The sequence below is a fragment of the Pseudophryne corroboree genome, chromosome 9 (assembly GCF_028390025.1).
Source record: "Pseudophryne corroboree isolate aPseCor3 chromosome 9, aPseCor3.hap2, whole genome shotgun sequence".
Lineage (NCBI taxonomy): Eukaryota > Metazoa > Chordata > Amphibia > Anura > Myobatrachidae > Pseudophryne > Pseudophryne corroboree.
This window is the reverse complement of record NC_086452.1, coordinates 437,875,767-437,896,040: the sequence shown is the minus strand read 5'-3', so window position 1 is coordinate 437,896,040 and position 20,274 is coordinate 437,875,767. Positions and strand designations below refer to the sequence as shown.

General features: G+C 46.2%; 1 protein-coding gene across 5 annotated transcripts in view; it reads right to left on the bottom strand.

Moving 5' to 3' along the window:
* Positions 1 to 6,458: 6,458 nt before the first annotated feature.
* UBA3 (ubiquitin like modifier activating enzyme 3) overlaps positions 6,459 to 20,274 on the bottom strand; it is a 62,325-nt gene continuing 48,509 nt past the window's right edge. For all 5 annotated transcript variants that reach the window (XM_063941066.1, XM_063941067.1, XM_063941069.1 and 2 more), the window contains 6 exons: positions 18,146 to 18,182; positions 17,965 to 18,046; positions 16,341 to 16,441; positions 9,130 to 9,193; positions 8,907 to 8,961; positions 6,459 to 7,002 (listed from right to left, as the gene is read on the bottom strand). In XM_063941066.1, coding sequence (XP_063797136.1) covers positions 6,914 to 7,002; positions 8,907 to 8,961; positions 9,130 to 9,193; positions 16,341 to 16,441; positions 17,965 to 18,046; positions 18,146 to 18,182 — 428 coding nt within the window. In that variant the 3' untranslated portion in view covers positions 6,459 to 6,913. The remainder of the gene's footprint in view (positions 7,003 to 8,906; positions 8,962 to 9,129; positions 9,194 to 16,340; positions 16,442 to 17,964; positions 18,047 to 18,145; positions 18,183 to 20,274) is intronic.

The following is a 20,274-nucleotide window of genomic DNA, read 5'->3' as shown; positions in this document are numbered from 1 at the left end:
TGCTTCTCGGAGAGGCACTTACACTGCTGGGGGGACGGAGCTGGCCTTCGATGAAGACGTGTGGGAGCATCTGTGTCTGCAGATCTCCCTACACTATATATAAACTGATAGTGATTCCTTGGCTGGGCTGCCCTGCTGTTTATTGCTATATACTGGGTCACAGTGTGAGACACTCAACACATTATCCTATTGGCTGTCAGCAGATGCTTCCGGGCAGCATCTAGACAGGCTGTCTCTGGACAGATTTGCTATACTGCCCTCTCCATACACACCCACAGTTTTGATATACTATATATCCGTAGGCGGCAGCTGGGCAGCTTTGATATACTTCACAGTTACACACGTAGCACCTGGACAGTTCTGATATACTATAATTTCTGTCTCTCTATTACCGGCTTGGCAGCAATGGTTAAACCACATCAATCTGCCGCGGCTGCGGCGAAGTTAGAGAAATTTGCTAGAAACCCTCCGACACGGTCCCAACAGTGGGGGGAGTTACAGTCGACCTCATTGCCGCCTTCTCCGTCGGCTGGCTCCTCTTCTGCGGAGGCTACGGATGCGGCATTGCAAAAGGTGCTGGATGCGGTCACGGCCAGCGAAGCCCGCTTGGCCGACAGGATCGGTCAGGTCCAGGCGGACTTATCCATTATTCATCAGGACCTTCAGCGGGTGCGAGAGAGAGTCGGTGAAGTTGAGACACGCGTATCCACGTTGGAGGACACGATTACGCCAATCGGCAGACGTACTTCTGCCCTGGAGTCGCAGATGTTGGAGGTAAATAAAAAGATGACTGATATGGAGGGGAGATTGAGGCGGAACAACGTCCGCTTCGTCGGCCTCCCTGAGAAAGAGGAGGGTGCCTCCCCTGAAAAATTTCTTGAGAAGTGGCTGTTGGACGCGTTTGGAGCGGAGGAGTTCACCTCACATTTTGCGGTGGAACGCGCTCACAGAGTTCCGATGCGTCCTTTACCTCCAGGGGCACCTCCCCGTACGTTCATTGCCAAGCTGCTTCATTATCGGGATAGGGATGTGATTCTGAAATTGGCCCGCACTAGGGGCCCCCTCAAGTGGAACGGTTCTCCGATTTCAGTCTTTCCGGATTTCGCTATTGACGTGCAAAAGGATAGAGCTCAGTTTGTCCCTGTGAAACGCAGACTACGTGACCTGAACATCCCCTATGCCATGCTCTTTCCGTCTAAACTGCAGGTGGTTTCGGATGGAGAAACTAAATTCTTCTTGACTCCTCGTGAGGCTTCGGTGTGGCTGGACAGACAGTTTCCGGCACGGCGGGCGATGGCCGCTGACTGAACCCAAGCATTGGGTTTCTGGGAGGGATGTGTGCTCATTGTTGACGGGGAACATGCTGGAATATCTTTAGAAATGTTATTCTGCTTTTACTAATATGTTACGGTGCTTACTTATGTCCTTATATCTGCTTCATATTGCCCTGAACTAGCATCCTGTTCAGCTCTATAGGTTACTCTCAGGGCTGCCTGGGTATATCCCTGTCCCGATGTATGGTCCTAAATGGCTCTTTAGATGGGGCTGTTCCGACGGCCCTAGGGGGGACTTGAATTTAGCTGGAGGTTACTCCTGCCCCAAGGTCATTGAATTCTTGGCCCCCTTTTGGGTCTTTCTTTTGTTTTATTTGACTTTGTAAAATATGTAAGGGTATTTCTTGCCTTAGTCGTTAGTTTTCGCTTTTTGGGAGAGTTGTTTGTTAGGGAATCAGGTATGCTGCAAGTTTTCAGTGGTGTACGGGGTGGGGGTGGGGGTTATGTTAAGAAAGTATTGTTTTGTTTTTATTCTCTGATGTGCAATGTGCTTGTTTCAGATGTGCTTCCCTTGCAGCTGCACACGGGTATGGATGGGTGGATATGTGCTGGAGGTGGCTGGTCGCGGGTCATCTGCTTCATCGTTAAAAGTGCTCTGTTATGGCTTTGGTCAGGTTACTGTCCTGGAATGTGAGGGGGATCAATGACAAAATCAAGCGTTCCTTGGTACTTAGGCAGATCAAACAATATGCATCAGATGTAATCTGTTTAATGGAGACCCACTTGGTAGGCACTAGACTTCTGTCCCTTAAAAAGCCGTGGGTGGGGTGGGCTTTCCATTCCACGCATACCTCGGCGTCCCGGGGAGTGTCGATTCTGATTAGAAAGTCTGTTCCTTTCTTGCTTGATAGTGTACAAACAGATCAATGGGGGAGATATGTGTTTCTAAAATGTAAAATCAACTCCGTTCCTTTACTGTTGCTAGCTGTGTATGTGCCCCCTCCTTATTCGCCTGACGTTCTTAAAACGGTGTCTACCTTCATGGCCGCGTCCCCGGGGCTGGCTGCTATATGTATGGGTGACTTAAACAATGTCTTAAACCATGAACTGGATAGGTTCTCCATGGCATCCTCCAACCCACAGCCGAAGCGGTCTCCATTTGCAGATACCGTCTCTGAGCTGGGCTTGGTCGATCCCTGGAGATTGAAGTATCCTGACCTGAGGCAATATTCGTGTTTCTCACACTCCCACACTTCCTTCTCTAGGATAGACTTGGCTCTCCTCACTCGGGAGCTCCTGCCTGTGATACATGGTGTTAAATATGAGACTAGGGGTATTTCGGACCACTCCCCTGTATCAGTGCATATTGACTTGAGCTGTCAGAGGGGCCAAGCAGTATGGAAATTTAACCCCTTCTGGCTCACGCATATGGGTGCGGGATCCGAATTGGAAGCGAGCTGGCTAGAATTTTTTAATTTACATGCGGACACTACCGACATCGCCTTATTGTGGGATACCTTTAAAGCTTTCATGAGAGGGACTTTGATCAAAAGAGTGGGTAGTCTTAAATCCTCTTAAGAAACATGAGGCTGAGCTGGAGGCTCGGGTTATTGCTTCTGAGATGGTATACATACGGGATGGCTTGGACAACTCTAAATTAGACTGGCTCCATGCTCAGAAAGAATGGAAGAAGTATCTATGGGGGAAAACCCAGCACAGGCTTCTATTCTCCTCGCATGTTCACTACGCTACAGGGGATAGACCGGGCTCTTATTTGGCTAATCTTGCAAGGGGGGACCGTTCCTCTCATACGGTACTAGGGGTTGTGAACTCGGCCGGGACTGTATTAGACCGCACCCCCCAAATTGTCACGGAATCTGTATCATATTATCAAGCGTTATATAGCTCCACACTAACATGTTCCCCGCTAAAATTGTGTAATTACTTGGATCGGATCCAGTTGCCCTGTATCTCCAGTGAGGCTAGAGCTCTCCTTGAAGCTCCTCTGTCGTTGGAGGAGGTAGAGGCTGCGATCACCGCATCTCCAGATGGCAAGGCCTCTGGCCTTGATGGTATCCCATCGGAGTTGTATAAGAAACACGCTAGATTTTTCGCCCCTCAGTTGCTTACTCTATTTAATACTATATTTGAGCAAAATATGCTTCCCCCTTCTATGGCGGAGACATTGATTATAGTGATTTCCAAGCCAGATAAGGACCCCAAGAGGGTTGAGTCATATCGACCCATCTCTCTGCTACCCACGGATATTAAAATCCTGGCCAAGGTCCTGGCTTCTAGACTCAATCGGGTTATAACCCAAATCATTCACCCGGACCAAACAGGCTTTATGCCTGGTAAGTCCACTGCTGTTAATTTAAGGCGCTTGTTCACCCATTTTCAGGTTCTCATGGGGAGGCCTGCTCTTCTGTTGTAGCCTCGTTAGATGCCGCAAAGGCCTTTGATTCAGTGGAGTGGGCCTTCTTGTGGGAAACCATGAGTAGATTTGGCATGGGTCCCAATTTTATCAAATATGTTAGATTGCTTTATTCTTTGCTCATGGCCAGGGTCTCGGTAAATGGATACGTATCACATTCCTTCCCTTTGTCCAGAGGAACGAGACAGGGCTGCCCTCTCTCCCCCACATTGTTCGCTGTCGCTATTGAACCATTGGCATGTTTGATTAGAGCTAGTCCCGATATTATGGGTATTAAGGTGGGCGCTAGAGACGATAGAATAGCATTATATGCTGATGATCTCTTGCTATTTGTTCAGGATTATGTCTCCTCTATGCCAATAATTCTGGATATGATCAACACCTATGGACAGTTCTCCGGGCTCAAAATTAATTGGGATAAATCCAATATCACTCCACTTAAGGGTCCAATCCCGATAGCCCCATTGATCCATATCCCGCTTAAATGGGTAGACTCCTTTAAATATCTGGGTATTTGGGTATCGAATGACCCTTGTACTTATGTTTCTCTTAATATTATGCCGCAGATTGTTTATCTCCGCTCGAAAATTAAGGTTTGGGGGGCTTTGCCTCTGACTATTACTGGTAGGGTCAACTTAGTGAAAATGGTGTACGTCCCTAAGCTCCTCTATGTTCTTCAGCAGTCACCTATATATATTGGCTTAAAAGTATTCAGGCAAATTGACAGCCTACTGTCTTCCTTGATTTGGGCTAGCAGGAGAGCACGGTTGAAGATTGACACCCCGTCTAGACCAAGACTGACGGGCGGATTGGCCCTCCCTGTCTTTAAATTTTACTATTATGCAGCGCAGTTGGCGCATATCTGGGAGTGGATGTCGGACTCCGACACACTTACCTTACACTCACAAATGTTTCTGCAGGAGTATCCTGATGGCACGCCGCTGCAGTTGTTACTCTGTGGGAAGGCTAAATTGTCTGAGGTCCCTATTATAAGGCAGGCTACTCTTGTGTGGAAGCGGGTACATACTATATTGCTGGGCCAGGGTATAGACCCAGACACTCCGTTAGATAATATCCTTGGTCTCCCGGAATTAGCCTCGCTGCATACTAGGGCGGTGTGGGGTAAGTGGGGGGTTACATCCCTGGGGCAATTGTTTAATGGCGATATATTGAAATCTTTCCAGCAGCTCCAACAGGACTATAATTTACCCTCCTCTTATTTTTATCGTTATTTGCAACTGAGACATGCGATTAATGTACAGTTTTCTAATACCCCTCCGAAGATTCTGGCCTCCCCAGTCAAGTCACTCCTACAGAATCTGGGTAACGGGCATTTGGTATCCAGTATTTATACAAGTATGCTCCAGTCTCACTACTCTGACCCATTATCCTCTCTTAGAAATAAATGGGAATCGGACCTAGGAACAATTTCTGACGAGGTATGGGAGAATGCTCTTTGCTCCCCACGGTTATCTACCACCACCACCACTAGATATCAGCAAATCCAATTGTTTATTATACACAGAGTATACATGACACCAGTGAGATTAGCCCGCATGGGCGGTACTCATACTACCAGATGTCCTAAATGTGGCAGTCTGGATGCTGATTTTTGGCACATTATTTGGCTTTGCCCCAGGATGGCAGTGTTTTGGTCTGGTATTATTAACATTATGGTGTCGACTGGTATTCCATTGGATGTGTGTACACCGGTGGTATGTGTGTTGTCGGCTTTGGAGGAAGAGACCCTGGATGCTCCTAGCAGACGATATCTGATTAATCTGTGTGCTTTGGCCAAGGTGTGTGTCGCTAGATTATGGTTGGCTAAGGATGCTCCCACAGTACAGTCATGGGTTTCGCTTGTCAATGAAACGGCGGCTCACGAAAAATATGTATACATGGCTAGAAAAGCAAGGAAAAAGTATCACGACCTATGGGGCAGATGGCTCAGCTCTCCTAATTCAACGAACCATAGTGACTGATTACTTGCTACAGTGTGACCAATATGATGGGATGGAGGGATGGGCCATGTACCATGGGGATTGTGTGGAGGTGTGTAGGGGGGTCTGTACTAATGGCGTTGTTCTCCCTTTCGTGTATCGCCCATGGGGCCGCGGCCAGCCACCCACTTGCCCGGGTTTGGGTTATGTGTTGTACAATTATAGTTGATTGATTAGTTTTTGAGATATACATGATTATTATATCTGAACAATGTGTCTCCATATCTGTCACTTCTCCTGATTTATAAATGTATATGCATGATTGGAGCCTGCACATCTCACATGCTGTGACTGAAACTTTTTGGATGGGAATCTGCGTATTCCCCTATCTGGAATACTGTATGTTTAGTAGTTTTGTTGTATTGTTTAATTGCAAAGTGAAAAACCAATAAAATTATTGAATTTAAAAAGAGAATACACCTTGGTTCCAGAGTCTCCCTCTTGGAACCCATGTGGGTTCACACTAGGGGGAACCATTGAAGCAGTCACCATTCGTAGTCAACAGCAAACAGCCATCACTGGAAAACCATCGATGAGTTGCAAACTGTCATCTGTGGTGGATGTGCTTTGCCGGGCCAATCTTCTCACCTTACACCTCAACAAGTTGGTGATGAATTTCAGCTGCTGATGATGTGCGCTTTAGAGGCAGAGAGGTTTTGTTAACTTACTTACGGAATCACCGTCGTATCATGCCCCCATATTGGTGCCTGTTAATATACCCCCACAGTAATGTCCTATATTCACAGCCAACAAGGTAGAAGGGAATTTATTATGCTTAATTACATTGTTTACAACTCTGACAAAACAATTGTTTTGTAATTTAACCTAAGAAAAAAAAAAAAGACATTATAAAAAAAGGAAACATACAAGTCTTTATACAGTATACAGCAGTAAACAGTTCAAACAGAACACTGTACATAGCGGATGTTTCTAAAAGTATATTTAAAATGCACCTGGGGGTCTTTTTTTAAAAATGTTTTCCCTTTCATAAATAACTGTTCAATGGCGGAACTATGTTACACGAGCACTCTGAATTACCCTATGAGCTGGCCAGGCAGCCAGTAAGTGCGGTCTCCTCCCAATATCCATGCCAGGCCTTTCTGTTCGGCTTCCAGCACACTGCACATTCATGCTACTATTTACTACGCTGTTCTTATAATTTATTACTAAAGGTGGCCGTATGGAAACGCTCTGCGTCTCCGGGGCTAGGTAGTGAAATGAAGCTTGAACAGCACAGTCTGAGGCGTCGTAACATCAGCAACTGCAAGTTCTTGTCCATCAACAAGGCCCAGCTCTGATAGTAGGAAAAGAGGCGGGGGAAAAAAAGAAAGAAAAAAAAAAAGTTATTTTGTTTCTTTTAAATAAAGTTTAAAAAGTGATCACAAAGGGAGGAATTGAATTGTTATCGTCGCCCGATTTCCCGTCTAAAATGACAGGAGATCGCAGATGGTGATATTCAATTGATGCTGCTTATCGCGCCCATTAGTGTCGAGTTTAGCTGCGTAAAGTAAAATAATGGGCGCGATCGCGACTAAGTGCCGTTTGGCCATCCAAACAGGTCACTCTTCCCACATTTCAGCACTGAAATGCTGGTCGTGTCCGACAGGAGTAACAATTGAAAAGCTCCATCGAGCGCGCAGTAGAGACAGCTGCCGGCACTAACAACTGAATTACCTCCCAATATGTATTTTTTTTAAAACACGTAAAGAGAACACAAATCATTGGCATTCTAGCTATAAAATAAAACCGTAATGCAGCAACTACAAATTGAGAAACGATCACATGGAAAGTCAAAGGGGACAACTCAATTGTCAGCGATGGCAGTGTTTGAAACATTTCCCCAGCAACCATCTTCACAGCTCATGGAGTATGGCAAGGAAATCTGTGGCCGATGAGTATGAGAGTACAGCTATTGTGGGAGTCCATGTGTGTATTTATGATAGTGGGGACAAGCATGTGATGGGCAGGGAACAGAGACAAACCAATATAGAAAGATGATGGTGTCAAATACACGTGTATTAAACAAATTCATGCATTACACTTGTGGGTGGGAGGGTGTCATGTCCAGGGATGGTGCTTCAGTCATTAGCTTTCCAAAGCTTTCTGGACTGAAAATAGCCTAACACCCGAGTACCACACATCCAGCACCGTTTCCAGCCTGGAAGATCTATGACACAGGTTCTCAAACTCGGTCCTCAGGACCCCACACGGTGCATGTTTTGCAGGTCTCCTCACAGAAACACAAGTGACATAATTAGCTCCACCTGTGGACCTTTTAAAATGTGTCAGTGATTAATTAATACACCTGTGCACCTGCTGGGTTACCTGCAAAACATGCACTGTGTGGGGTCCTGAGGACTGAGTTTGAGAACCACTGATCTATGATATATTCAGCTTACAACGTCCGCACACTTGAGCCGAGGGAAGGCCACGCCCCCTCAGAGCTCTTAGTGGACATAGGCACTGATACCTGCAGGACAGAGAACTGAAAGGCAAATAATCTGTACCCATACGGCAGCGCCAGACACAAGAGATAGAGTGACCTGGTAAATGACCGATCCAAAATTACCAATACAAATAATGATCAGTGGGGATGAGGCAGCGCTTACAGAGTGAAGCATGTATCCTAAAATGTAATACACGTCTAATAATGCATATTATCAATACATCCTACAAGATGGTACCATGCTTACTACAATATGTACTCAAATAACCAGTTTATGTAAACATGTAATAGTATTATTTTTTTATATACGGTTTATAAAAATTTTTACGCAGACAGAAGTTTATGTAAAAGTTATTAATGGCATGTTCTGATAAATGTAATATATAAGGTTAGAGACTTCCAGACACAAGCTGCTCAATGACACTTTGCCAAGTGACAAATTAGCATTGTAGCTTGATATGGCACAAACCCACTTTCATCTGGTCTTCATTGCATCCTGCTGACGTGGAATGTCAAATACACTATGCTATATACACAGAGCAGAGCATTCTGGGACTGTCATCACTGTATGGTTGGGACTCTCTCCTGCAGAGCACCTGAATTTGGCCAACAGTAGTATATTCCAGGCGTCCTTCTCTACTTTCATAGTGACATAGCTCTGCAACGCCACCAGACACAAGTGGGCGATCAAGCCACATTATTTTCACCTTTATTTTACTTAAGTTCACTTTATTTAGTTTACTTAAATTCACCTTTTAAAGTCTTGCATAGATTAGGCCTCGTCCGTTCCTCTATAGATGCTACAGTCTGCAAAACAAAAGAAAGTTTCAGATCCCGTATATTAGAGCGGTCAGTATACATGGCTTATTAGGATTTAAGTAAAAAAAACAAATGGCAATGTACGATGTATCAGTGAGATGCTTATTAAAGATCATTATTAATAATGGAAAAGTGGCTGAGCATTTTTCTTCATACCTGTAAGTATAATGTCTTATTCTTTCCATCTAGTGTTGCAGTAATAGCAGGAGATTTCATTTGTCTACATGAAAACATAATAAGGTATATGGATTAGAGGGTGTATCACAGTATGGCTGAAAAAGGGGAAAGTGGCGAAGTCGTCAGTTAACTAGATTAGGCCCTTACATTCACAGACACAGCAACCAACCACCTATCCACAAATGGGGCAACTTGTGCATGGAGACAAAGGGGGGTATATGCAATTAGTTCCGATCATTTCGGAGCTAATGAATTCGCCCCACGAGTATTCAATTAAGGCCGTTTTCGGACGTTTGAAGGCATTTTCGCCAATGCCTTTTCACCTTTTTTATTAAGTGAAAAGGCACTGGCGAAAAACACCTCAAAGTCGTCGAAAATGGCTGGCATTTTAGAAGGAAAGCAAGTGGATTCACGGATCCACGTGTTTTCCGCCCCTGCCACATTTTTTGACTAGGCGCAAAATCCGGCCCTGCTATTGCATAGGGCGAATCTCCATTCACACTAAAAATACAGAGAAAGCTAAAAAAATTTCACCTAGGCAAAAAAAAAAAACAGAGCTAATTGCATACCCCCAACATAGGATTTTAATTACCTACCGGTAAATCCTTTTCTCGTAGTCCGTAGAGGATGCTGGGGTCCATTTTAGTACCATGGGGTATAGACAGTTCCGCAGGAGCCTTCTGCACTTTAAGACTTTTCAACAGTGTGAACTGGCTCCTCCCTCTATGCCCCTCCTCCAGACCTCAGTATAGGAACTGTGCCCGAGGAGACTGACAACTTTGAGAGAAGAATTTAAATTAAACTAGTGGCGAGATTCACACCAGCTCACACCACACAAAACATGCCGCCTAACATGGCTTTCAACATAACCCATGCGAACGTGCATGCATAATGCAACAGCAACAGCTGTGAATATCTTAACACATGAGAACCTGTGTAAAAAGATAAAACATAATTCTGCAGGAAAAATTTGCACCGGGCGGGCACCCAGCATCCTCTACGGACTACGAGAAAAAGGATTTACCGGTAGGTAATTAAAATCCTATTTTCTCTTACGTCCTAGAGGATGCTGGGGTCCATTTTAGTACCATGGGGATGTACCAAAGCTCCCAGTACGGGCGGGAAAGTGCTAGTGTTCCTGCAGAACTGACTGACCAAACTGAAGGTCGTCAGGAGCAAAGGTGTCAAACCTGTAAAACTTGGCAAACGACTTTGCCCCTGACCAAGTAGCTGCTCTGCAAATTTGCAAAGCCGAGACACCCCGGGCAGCTGCCCAGGAAGAAATCACTTTCCTTGTAGAGTGGGCCTTTACCGAACTCGGTAACTGCAACCCTGCCATGGAATAAGCGTGATAAATGGTACCTCTGATCCAGCGCGCAATAGTCTGCTTAGTAGCAGGACCCCCAATCTTGTTGGGATCATAGAGGACAAACAAAGATTCTGTTTTCCTTATCCGAACCGTTCTTGCAACATAAGTCCTCAACGCTCTGATGACATCCAAGGACCTTGAAACGGCTGAGGTGTCAGAAGCAACTGGCACCACCACAGGTCGGTTGATATGGAAATAAGACACAACCTTTGGAAGAAAATTCTGACGCGTCTGCAGTTCAGCTCTATCTTCATTAAATATCAAATAAGGACTCTTGTGTGACAGAGCCCCTAATTCAGACACTTGTCTGCCTGAGGCCAAGGCAAACAGCATGACCACTTTCCAAGTGAGAAACTTCAGCTCTACCTCTTGTAGAGGCTCAAACCAGTCCGATTTAAGGAACTGCAACACCACATTAAGGTCCAATGGCGCCGGAGGAGGCACAAAGGGAGGTTGGATGCGCAGAACCCCCTTCACGAATGTCTGGACCTCAGGAAGGGAAGCCAACTGTTTCGGAAAGAAAATGACAAGGCTGAAATTTGGACTTTGATAGACCCTAATCTCAAGCCAGCATCCACACCCGCCTGTAGAAATAGGAGAAGACGTACTAATTTAGACTCCACCGCAGGAGGAGACTTCTTGGAGTCACACCAAGATACATATTTTCTCCAAATATGATGGTAATGTTTGGACGTTACCCCTTTCCTGGCTAGAATAAGTGTGGGAATGACTTCATTGGGAATACACTTACGGGCTAGGATCTGGTGCTCAACAGCCATGCTGTCAAATGCAGCCACAGTAAGTCTTGATAAACGGCCCCTGCTGAAGCAGGTCCTCACGAAGAGAAAGAGGCTGAGTATCTTCCAGTAATAACTCCTGAAGATATGGATACCAAGCCCTCCTTGGCCAGTCTGGAGCAATGAGAATTGCTCGAACCCTTGTTGCTCTGATGATCTTGAGAACTTTTGGTATTAGTGGAAGTGGAGGGAACAGATACACGGACTGAAACACCCACTGGGTCACCAGTGCACCCACTGCTATTGCTTGTGGGTCTCTCGACTTGGAACAATATTTCTGAAGCTTCTTGTTGAGACGTGATGCCATCATATCTACTTGAACACCCCAACGACCTGCTACCTCTGCAAAAAGACTTCTGGGTGGAGGCCCCATTCTTCTGGATAGAGATTGTGCCTGCTGAGGAAGTCTGCTTCCCTGTTGTCCACTCCTGGAATGAAAATTGTAGACACAGCTTTCTGCCCAGAGGAGTATATTTGTCACCTCTGCCATTGCCGCTCTGCTTTTTGTTCCGCCCTGGCGGTTTATGTAAGCTACTGCCTTTACATTGTCTGACTGGATCTGTATGGGACGACCTTGAAGAAGGTGTACCGCTTGATGAAGGCTGTTGTAGACAGCTCTCAATTCCAGAATGTATATGTGAAGGAGTACTTCTTGACTTGACCATTGTCTTGGAAGCTTTCCCCTTGCGTGACTGCACTCCAACCTCGGAGGCTTGCATCTGTGGTCGCCAGGATCCAAGTCTGAATCCCAAAACTGCGTCCCTCCAGGAGGTGAGAACTTTGAAGCTACCACAAGAGTGAAATACTGGCTTTTGTTGACAGGATTATCCTCCGGTGCATGTGTAGGTGCGATCCGTTTGTGTAGGTGCGATCCGGACCACTTGTCCAGTAGGTCCCATTGGAACACTCTGGCGTGGAATCGGACAAATTGTAGAGCCTCGTAGGCCGCTACCATCTTCCCCAGCAGGCGGATGCACTGAGGAATCAATACGCGTGCTAGTTTTAAAACTTGTTTGACCATCCTCTGGATCTCCAGAGCCTTTTCCACCGGTAGGAATACTTTCTGTGCTTCCGTGTCCAATATCATTCCCAGAAATGTTAACCTCAGTGTGGGTCCCAATTGTGATTTTGGAAGGTTTTTGATCCAACCGTGCTGTTGAAGCAGCGTCAGGGAAAGTGCAATGTTCTGCACTAGTTTCTCCCTGGATCTCCCTTTTATGAAGAGATCGTCCAAGTATGGGATGACTTTGACTCCTTTCTTGCGAAGAACCATCATTTCCGCCATCACCATGGTGAATATTCTCGGAGCCGTGGAGAGCACGAAAGGCAATGTTTGTAACTGGTAGTGGCAGTCCTGCACCGCAAACCTTAGGTATGCCTGATGCGGCGGGTAGATGGGAACATGTAAATAAGCATCTTTGACGTCCATCGATACCAGAAATTCCTTTTCCTCCAAGCTGGAGATCGCCGCTCTCAGGGCTTCCATCTTGAATTTGAACCTTTTCAAATAAAGGTTCAGAGTCTTTAGGTTTAAAATCGGTCTGACTGAGCCATCAGGTTTCGGCACTACCAACAGGCTTGAATAAAATCCTTCTTCCTGTTGTGACACAGGAACTAAGAAAATTACATTGACTTGACATAATTTCTGTATTGCGTTCAGCACTTTTGCTCTGTCCTGAACAGAATCTGGTAAGGCTGATTTGAAAAATCGGCATGGGGGAAGGTCCTGAAATTCAAATTTGTACCCTTGGGATACTATCTGCAATACCCAAGGATCCAGATCTGATTGAACCCAGACCTGGCTGAAAGACAGACGTGCCCCCACCCGGTCGTACGCCCGCAGGGGAGCCCCAGTGTCATGCTGAGGTTTTAGCAGAAGTAGCTGTTGACTTCTGCTCCTGCGAGCCTGATGGTGTTGTAGATTTGTTACCTCTTCCTCGACCTCTTCCTGCGAAGAAGGGGGTACCCTTTGACTTTTTGGACTTGTTGGGCTGAAAGTATTGCATCATATGAGAATTAAATCCTTTCCTAGGTGGAGCAGCTGCGGAAGGCAGAAATGCTGACTTGCCTGATGTAGGTGTTGAAATCATGGCATCCAGCTGGTCTCCAAAGAGGGCTTCTCCATTGTAAGGAAGCGCCTCAATATTTTTTTTTTAATGCCGCATCAGTATTCCATTGGCGGATCCACAGCGCCCTGCGGGCTGAAATCGCCATAGCGGAGGATCTTGAACTCAGCAACCCAATATCCTTCATAGCTTCAACTAAGTAACCTGCAGCATCTTTGATATGGCCGAGAGTTAGGACTATTTCATTCCTGTCAACTGTGTCTATGTTAACAAGCAAGTTGTCAGACCATTTTTCCACAGCGTTACTTATCCACGCATAAGCAATGGTGGGCCTGAGCACCGTTCCGTTAGCCGTATATATATGGATTTTAGGGTTGTTTCTAATTTACGGTCAGCTGGATCTTTTAAAGAGGCTGAACCAGGGGCAGGTAAAACTATTTTCTTAAGACAGTCGAGAAACTGAGGTGTCTATCATTGGGGGTGTCTCCTATTTGTGCCTTTCTTCCTCAGGGAAAGGGTACGCTACATGTACCTTTCTGGGAAGGGTAAAGTTCTTCTCAGGGTTAGCCCAGGATTCCTCAAAGAACGCATTCAAATCCTTTGAAGGAGGAAAAGTCACAACCTGCTTTTTATTTAATTTAAAATAATCCTTTTCCTCTGGGACCAGTGTTGTTTCGGGAAACTCCAACACTTCCTTTATAGCAACTATCATACATTGTATGCTTTTGGCTAATTTTTGGTCTACCCCTCTCAAACCCCCAGTGTCCACGTCAGAGTCGGAATCTGTGTCTGTGTCCCCTTGCATTATTTGGGCCAGAGACCTTTTCTGGGAACTGGATGGAACAGAGTGGATGATATGGAGGGGTCAGTAAACAGCGCATCCTCCACAGACTGCCTCCAATATTTAGTCTGTTGTTCAGACTCAGAATTTCTTTGCAAGCATTGACATTCTTTTGCAACATTCGCACCCACTCCGGCTCCTTCTGAGAGGGAAGGGCCACCACATTACCCTCTTGTGCATCTAAAATGGGTAGCCATTGGGGACAGACCCACACTAAAGTCCGTCAGAGAGACACAGAGGGATCTGCCAGTCCACACACTGCGCCTTATTGTGAATTGTGGAAATATTACCCACAAACAGTGCATATACCAATAATAGGCCCACAGACCTAATTATACATGAACACTCTCTGTCCCTTCTATAACACCCTGTACTTGTATCAGCATTGTCATGAGGAGAAACAGCATTCAGGAGATTCACACTGGAGTTTCTGCAGGAGAAAATGGCACCCAGTGAGTGTTCAGGCAAGTCTGAGGAGAAGCCCCGCCCTTCAGCCTCAGCAATGTAATATTTATACTGGCTGGGGATGGCACATCAGCGGCTGTACATGTATGTACCCTTTTTGCCAGTGAGAGTAAGGTTTTAAAACATGCCCTCAGAGCGCCCCCCCCCCCCCCCGCGCGTGCTCCGCACCCTTGTGCTGAGAGACATGGCGCGCAGCTTCCCGGCGTGTACCTGTATGCCGCCAACGATGACCAGAGGATCCCCTCTCTGCAGGACTCCGGTAATATACTCACCAGCCTTCTGACTTCTGGCTCTGTTAGGGGGTGGTGGCAGTGCTGTGGGAGTGAACGCTGGCCAGGCTTGGGCTGTTTTCAGTACCCTTCAAGAGCTAATGGTGTCATGTCAGCGGAAACAGAACCATTAACTAATTGAGAAGTTGGTTCCTACTCCCCCCCCCCCCCTCCCCAAGTCCCACGAAGCAGGGAAGCTGTTCCCTGTAAAATAAAAAACCTAAGAAAGTATTTTTCCAGCAAAGCTCTGTAGAGCTCCACTAGTGTGCATCCAGTCTCCTGGGCACATTTTCTAAACTGAGGTCTGGAGGAGGGGCATAGAGGGAGAAGCCAGTTCACACTGTTGAAAAGTCTTAAAGTGCCGAAGGCTCCTGCGGAACCGTCTATACCCCATGGTACTAAAATGGACCCCAGCATCCTCTAGGGCGTAAGAGAAAGTTGGCAACTACATCTTGAGCAGAGTAAACAGGAATGCAAAATTAATAGGAGTAGAACAGAGACCACAAGATCTTGTGGTTTGGTCTGCATAACCACAGAGATACTAAAAGGCTAATATAAGAAGAAAAAGAATGAACAGACAAGCATGGGGGGACTTTACGTCAAAGGCAGCATCCATAGAGACAGCTGTGTCCAAGTAGTAGAAAAATATGCAGAGATGACCAGGTGGCCACTCTGCAAACTGGGTCAGCAGACAACCAATAATGTACCACCCAAGAAGGGTCGAGTTTGCCACCCTGTTAGAACAAGCAGGCATGGTATTACTTACTAAAACCATGGTTAAGGATAAATAGGAAACCCAAGACAGCCAACTTCTTAGTCCCGGTAGGACTGATCTATAGGTTTAACAGTAAATCACTGCTTCCTTGGAGATTTAAAGGCATATGGATGTCATTACAAGGTCTTCACTGTTGTGAAATTTTCAGCGACGGCCTTGTGTGTATAGAAAACTAAGTACATGGTCTACGGGATATAGGTGTTATGGGTATAATTATCTTCCAGGTGAGAAACACACAAAGGAACACAATTAAGCGTCTCAAAAGAACCACCTTGCAGGACCTTGTGGAAAAAATCAGATCCAGTGACCAAGGAGAAGGGAAGGGTGGCAAGACATTGTCTACTCCTTATAGAAACACTCTAAATACATTTGGAAGAGGTGCCAGCTGGCACATTGAGACATCTCGGAGTCAGGCCATTTCCAGGCCGCTCTGGTGTACAGGTGGGGCAGAACATTTTTTGACTAAAACTCTGTTCCTTATAGCAGGCCAGGTAGAATTCCCACAATTATATCAACCACTGATCATCATCTCTCATACCGGATGATGTACTTGTATTCAACAAGGAAAATATTTACTGTATACTATTCCTTTTAATTGTAATACTTACAATGAAGTGTCGCTTGTTAAATAATCCAGGACCTCCTGGAGTTTAGCAGAGGAAGGAAACTGGATGTTCTGGGGCAGCTGGCTACAGGCGGGGCAGTTATCCTGCTCACAAATATTAAAAGAAGAAGAAAACAATTCTATTACTAAACAAATGCTAACAGGTTGTACAACACATTTTTTTTAATTTTTATTGTGTATGATACTAAGGGGTATATTCAATTAGCAGTGATAACGGACTTTTCACGTGAAAAGTCCGGTTTTCGGGTGAAAATACTGACTTTTCACGTGAAACGCAATTACAGCCTATTCAATTATCCTGGGAAATTTATCGGTGATCATTTTTTCACTAATTTCACTTCACCTTCTCTGAAGCAGGTGAAAAGTTGGGAAAAGTCACTATTTTAAGGTAAAATTTTTTGGATATGGTACATAACTCCTGGGACAGCCCCCTTAATGACTAATTAGGCACATTGAGGTTTTTAATTATTTTTAATTGGCCAATATTGACATGTCATTTTTGGGGTGAAAGTAAAAAAAGTGATGGAAATTGGGGTTCAAGGTATAGGACAGGTATATTGGGGTGCTTTATGAGTGGGACAGGTGTTTTTTAGGCTTGCAGATGGGAGTAATCGGTCTGTTTCCACTTTTTTTTTTTTTTTTTTTAAGTACCCTAAAATGACCCAAATATATACTAATACCCATTTTCATGTACCCCAAATTTAATGAGAGCATTTATTTTGCTCAAAAAATCTTGCTTTCTATAATTCTTTTGCATGTAAAAAAAAATGCATAAAACAGCCATTTCACACAATTTAAGTCACCAAAAACTCTCTGTGATCTCTAACACACTTCTCTTCTGTTTCCCTATGTTCGTTTAGCATTTTTTGGGGTACAGGCTGATTTCCCCATTTTCACCTGCACTTTTCACTGCAAGAATTTTCACGTGAAACCCGGTCGGAATTGAATAGGTCGAAAAACAGAGCGTTTTCGCGGCAATTTTTGGCCGATTGCTGCGAAAAATTGCTGCGAAAAATTGCCGCGAATTTGCGGATAATTGAATACCCTAGTAAATATATTTAGATACAACGAAAGTAAACGAGTCACGCATGAATAGTACTAAGGGACAACTCGCACAAAGGGGGTAATTTATGGCGTGTTTCGCCATTAAAATCATTGGCGGTTGAAGATCAGGACTTATACACGCCAAGAAGGAGCTGCTTGCTTAATAAATAAACTAATAAAAGTTTCCTTATATAACAGAGTTACTAGTAACATATTTACAATTAGGAGTAAAAGTTTCAGAAACGTATAAAATAAAAACAAATCATTAAGAGATCCTGGGCACACACTACCTGCCGGGCACCCCTGCGCCCTCCATGCCCAGAATCCTGAAAGAGGGGGGGTGGGGAGGGGGGGGGGAGGGGAGGACACTATTTGTCCTGGCGCAGTAACCTGCATCTCCACACTTAAGTGCGGGGTGCGATGTAACTAATTGAATCTCTCCGGGTACACATTACCAGCGATATTCAATAGCGCGCTGAATTGAATTGCCCCCTATGGACTGTATGTTTTGGGTGTAATTCCCCTGCAATTGAAAGGTTATATTTCTGTTCCACCGTACAAACCTTTCTCTCCGCTTCAAAGGTGTAGGTGTACAATCCATCCACATCATTAAATACCAGATAATTATTCAGCGGAATGTAAGCACTACAAACACACACAAAAAAAACAGCACATATTACTTAAAGGCTGATGAAATGTTATTAGAAGGTATAGGACTGAACATTAAATTGCGTATTTGATTACCTTGTGGCTATTTTAAATACTTCAGTGGCACAGGCAGCTGGAAACAAACAATACATTACTAGAAATAGCCAAAATATGTTAGTTGTACACTTAAAACACAGCAATAGGAATAAAGTCACTCACATTGCAAATTTCATCTGAAAAACAGTATTTCATCCTAAACTGGGAAACATACCACTAATGAGGCAGCTTTCACTCTCATCGCACATGTTCTCTTCCTTAAGGCTTATCTCCACCTGTAGAATGTACCCTCTTCCCACTACTGTACAATCCCACCTTTTACTCTGCAGCTTGGATGATCTCCCAGCTTTGTTTGGTAGCTATAATCCTATAAGGTCTGTCCCATCTCTAACATGCACGTGCCCAACAACTCGCACTGCTAGGGAGAGAGACGGGTCAGACCTTAGCCTAGCAAGAGCCAGGAGAGGAGGAATGCACTGCTGGGGACACTAAACATGGGGGTGGGAAAGTGGTGGTGGAGGGCTAGGGGGCATTACAGTGCAGGAACTACAGAGAGCGCGAGACAAAGCAGTGTGGACATTATACAGCTGGGGTGGGGGGACAGGGCAGGGTAGTTGGCCTGATCGACATATGCCAGGTCCCTTTACTAGAGAGAGATAGATAGATAGATAGATAGATAGATAGATAGATAGATAGATATATGTCTATCTCCTATATAATAGCCCAGATCTGTGACCTTGTGATTCATTTGCTAACGCTGGGCGGAGTCACAACACTGGGCGGAGTTAGTCAAATGAGTCACAGAGATCTGGCCAAATCTACAGGAGACTAGGAGCAGAAGCAAATAGCATGGACATTGGGCATGTCACAGGCAGGGGTGCAGACCTCCCAGCTTTCTGCAGGAGCTTTCTCCAGGCAGAAGGAGGGAAACACACTCGGCGAAAAGGGGGCGTGGCTTCACGGGAGGGTCCCCGTTTTCGTCAGTGAGGGGGCATGCCCAGCGCTCTGTGAGCTGCTGGCATGCCCCCAGGGGCTGATTATGAGTCCGGGGGGCCCAGGGCACTTGAGACAGGGGAGCCCTATCTCATTGCTGTGCCTGCTGGGGGTGGGGGGCGTGGCCTAATCGCGGCCCGCACGGCCACGCCCCCTTATGCAAATTTCGATATATTTTTTCCATGGGATTTTGGCTCCTCAGCTAGGGCTAAATCCAGAGGAGGTGGTCGCTCCCCCCTACACACCCGCACAGGCAGAAGAAAGCAGGGAGACTGCTGCCTCCCTGTAACACCACAGACCTGCCAATATGCAGCAGCGTGTGCTGACTGTAGCACAATGCTGCCGCTGTTGCTGGCAGGACGGGGGGGGGGGGAGCTTCTGAGCTGGGACAGAGCTACTTAAGCCGGGGGGCCCCCTAAAACTGTGGGGCCAACGGTACGTATCCCCTGCCCCCCCCTAATCCGGCTCTGCTGCTGGAACCCCCCCATTAATCCGTACCCCCTGTTGCCCCCTCTCCCTCTGTCTCCACTATTCACCGCTGCTCTGCTAAGCAGAACAGCGAGTACAGGAGCTTTCCAACTCCTGCCCCCCCCCCCCCCCCCCACCCCACCGCCGGACACTGCGACCCACGGGTGGGACAGCGGGACAGACCCCAAAAAATGGGACTGTCCCGCGAAAATCGGGACATTTGGGAGGTACAGGGGTTGTGTGAGGGGTAAGTCATACAGACAGACGAGCACCGGCTCACTGTGTGCTTGGCCCCCCACATCGGCATACTCAGCAGGGTCTCTCTGGTGCAGAGGAGCGTCACTTTCTGGCACACTCCACGCTTCTTAGCTGCAGTTTTGTGGGGCACCTGCCGCTGAGCAGGTTCCATACTGCCTCTGTTATCTCCAGCCCCGGCAACCCCACCGCTAGCTGCAGCGCTGCCACCCGCAGTGAAGTGCGCCCAGCTCATTCACACACTTTAGCTGGCGGGTAGCACTGCAGAAATCCGAGCTGCTTGCAGGCTCTGACCTACTCCTCCCTCCAGCCGCAGCGTCTCCTGGGAGCTAACCAGTCACTCCCAGTCTCCCCTTACCACAGTGCCCGGAAGCCGTGAGGTCCGCGCCACGTGCATGCTATGACCCCCTCCTCCCTCCAGCCGCAGCATCTCCAGGGGGCTAACCAGTCAT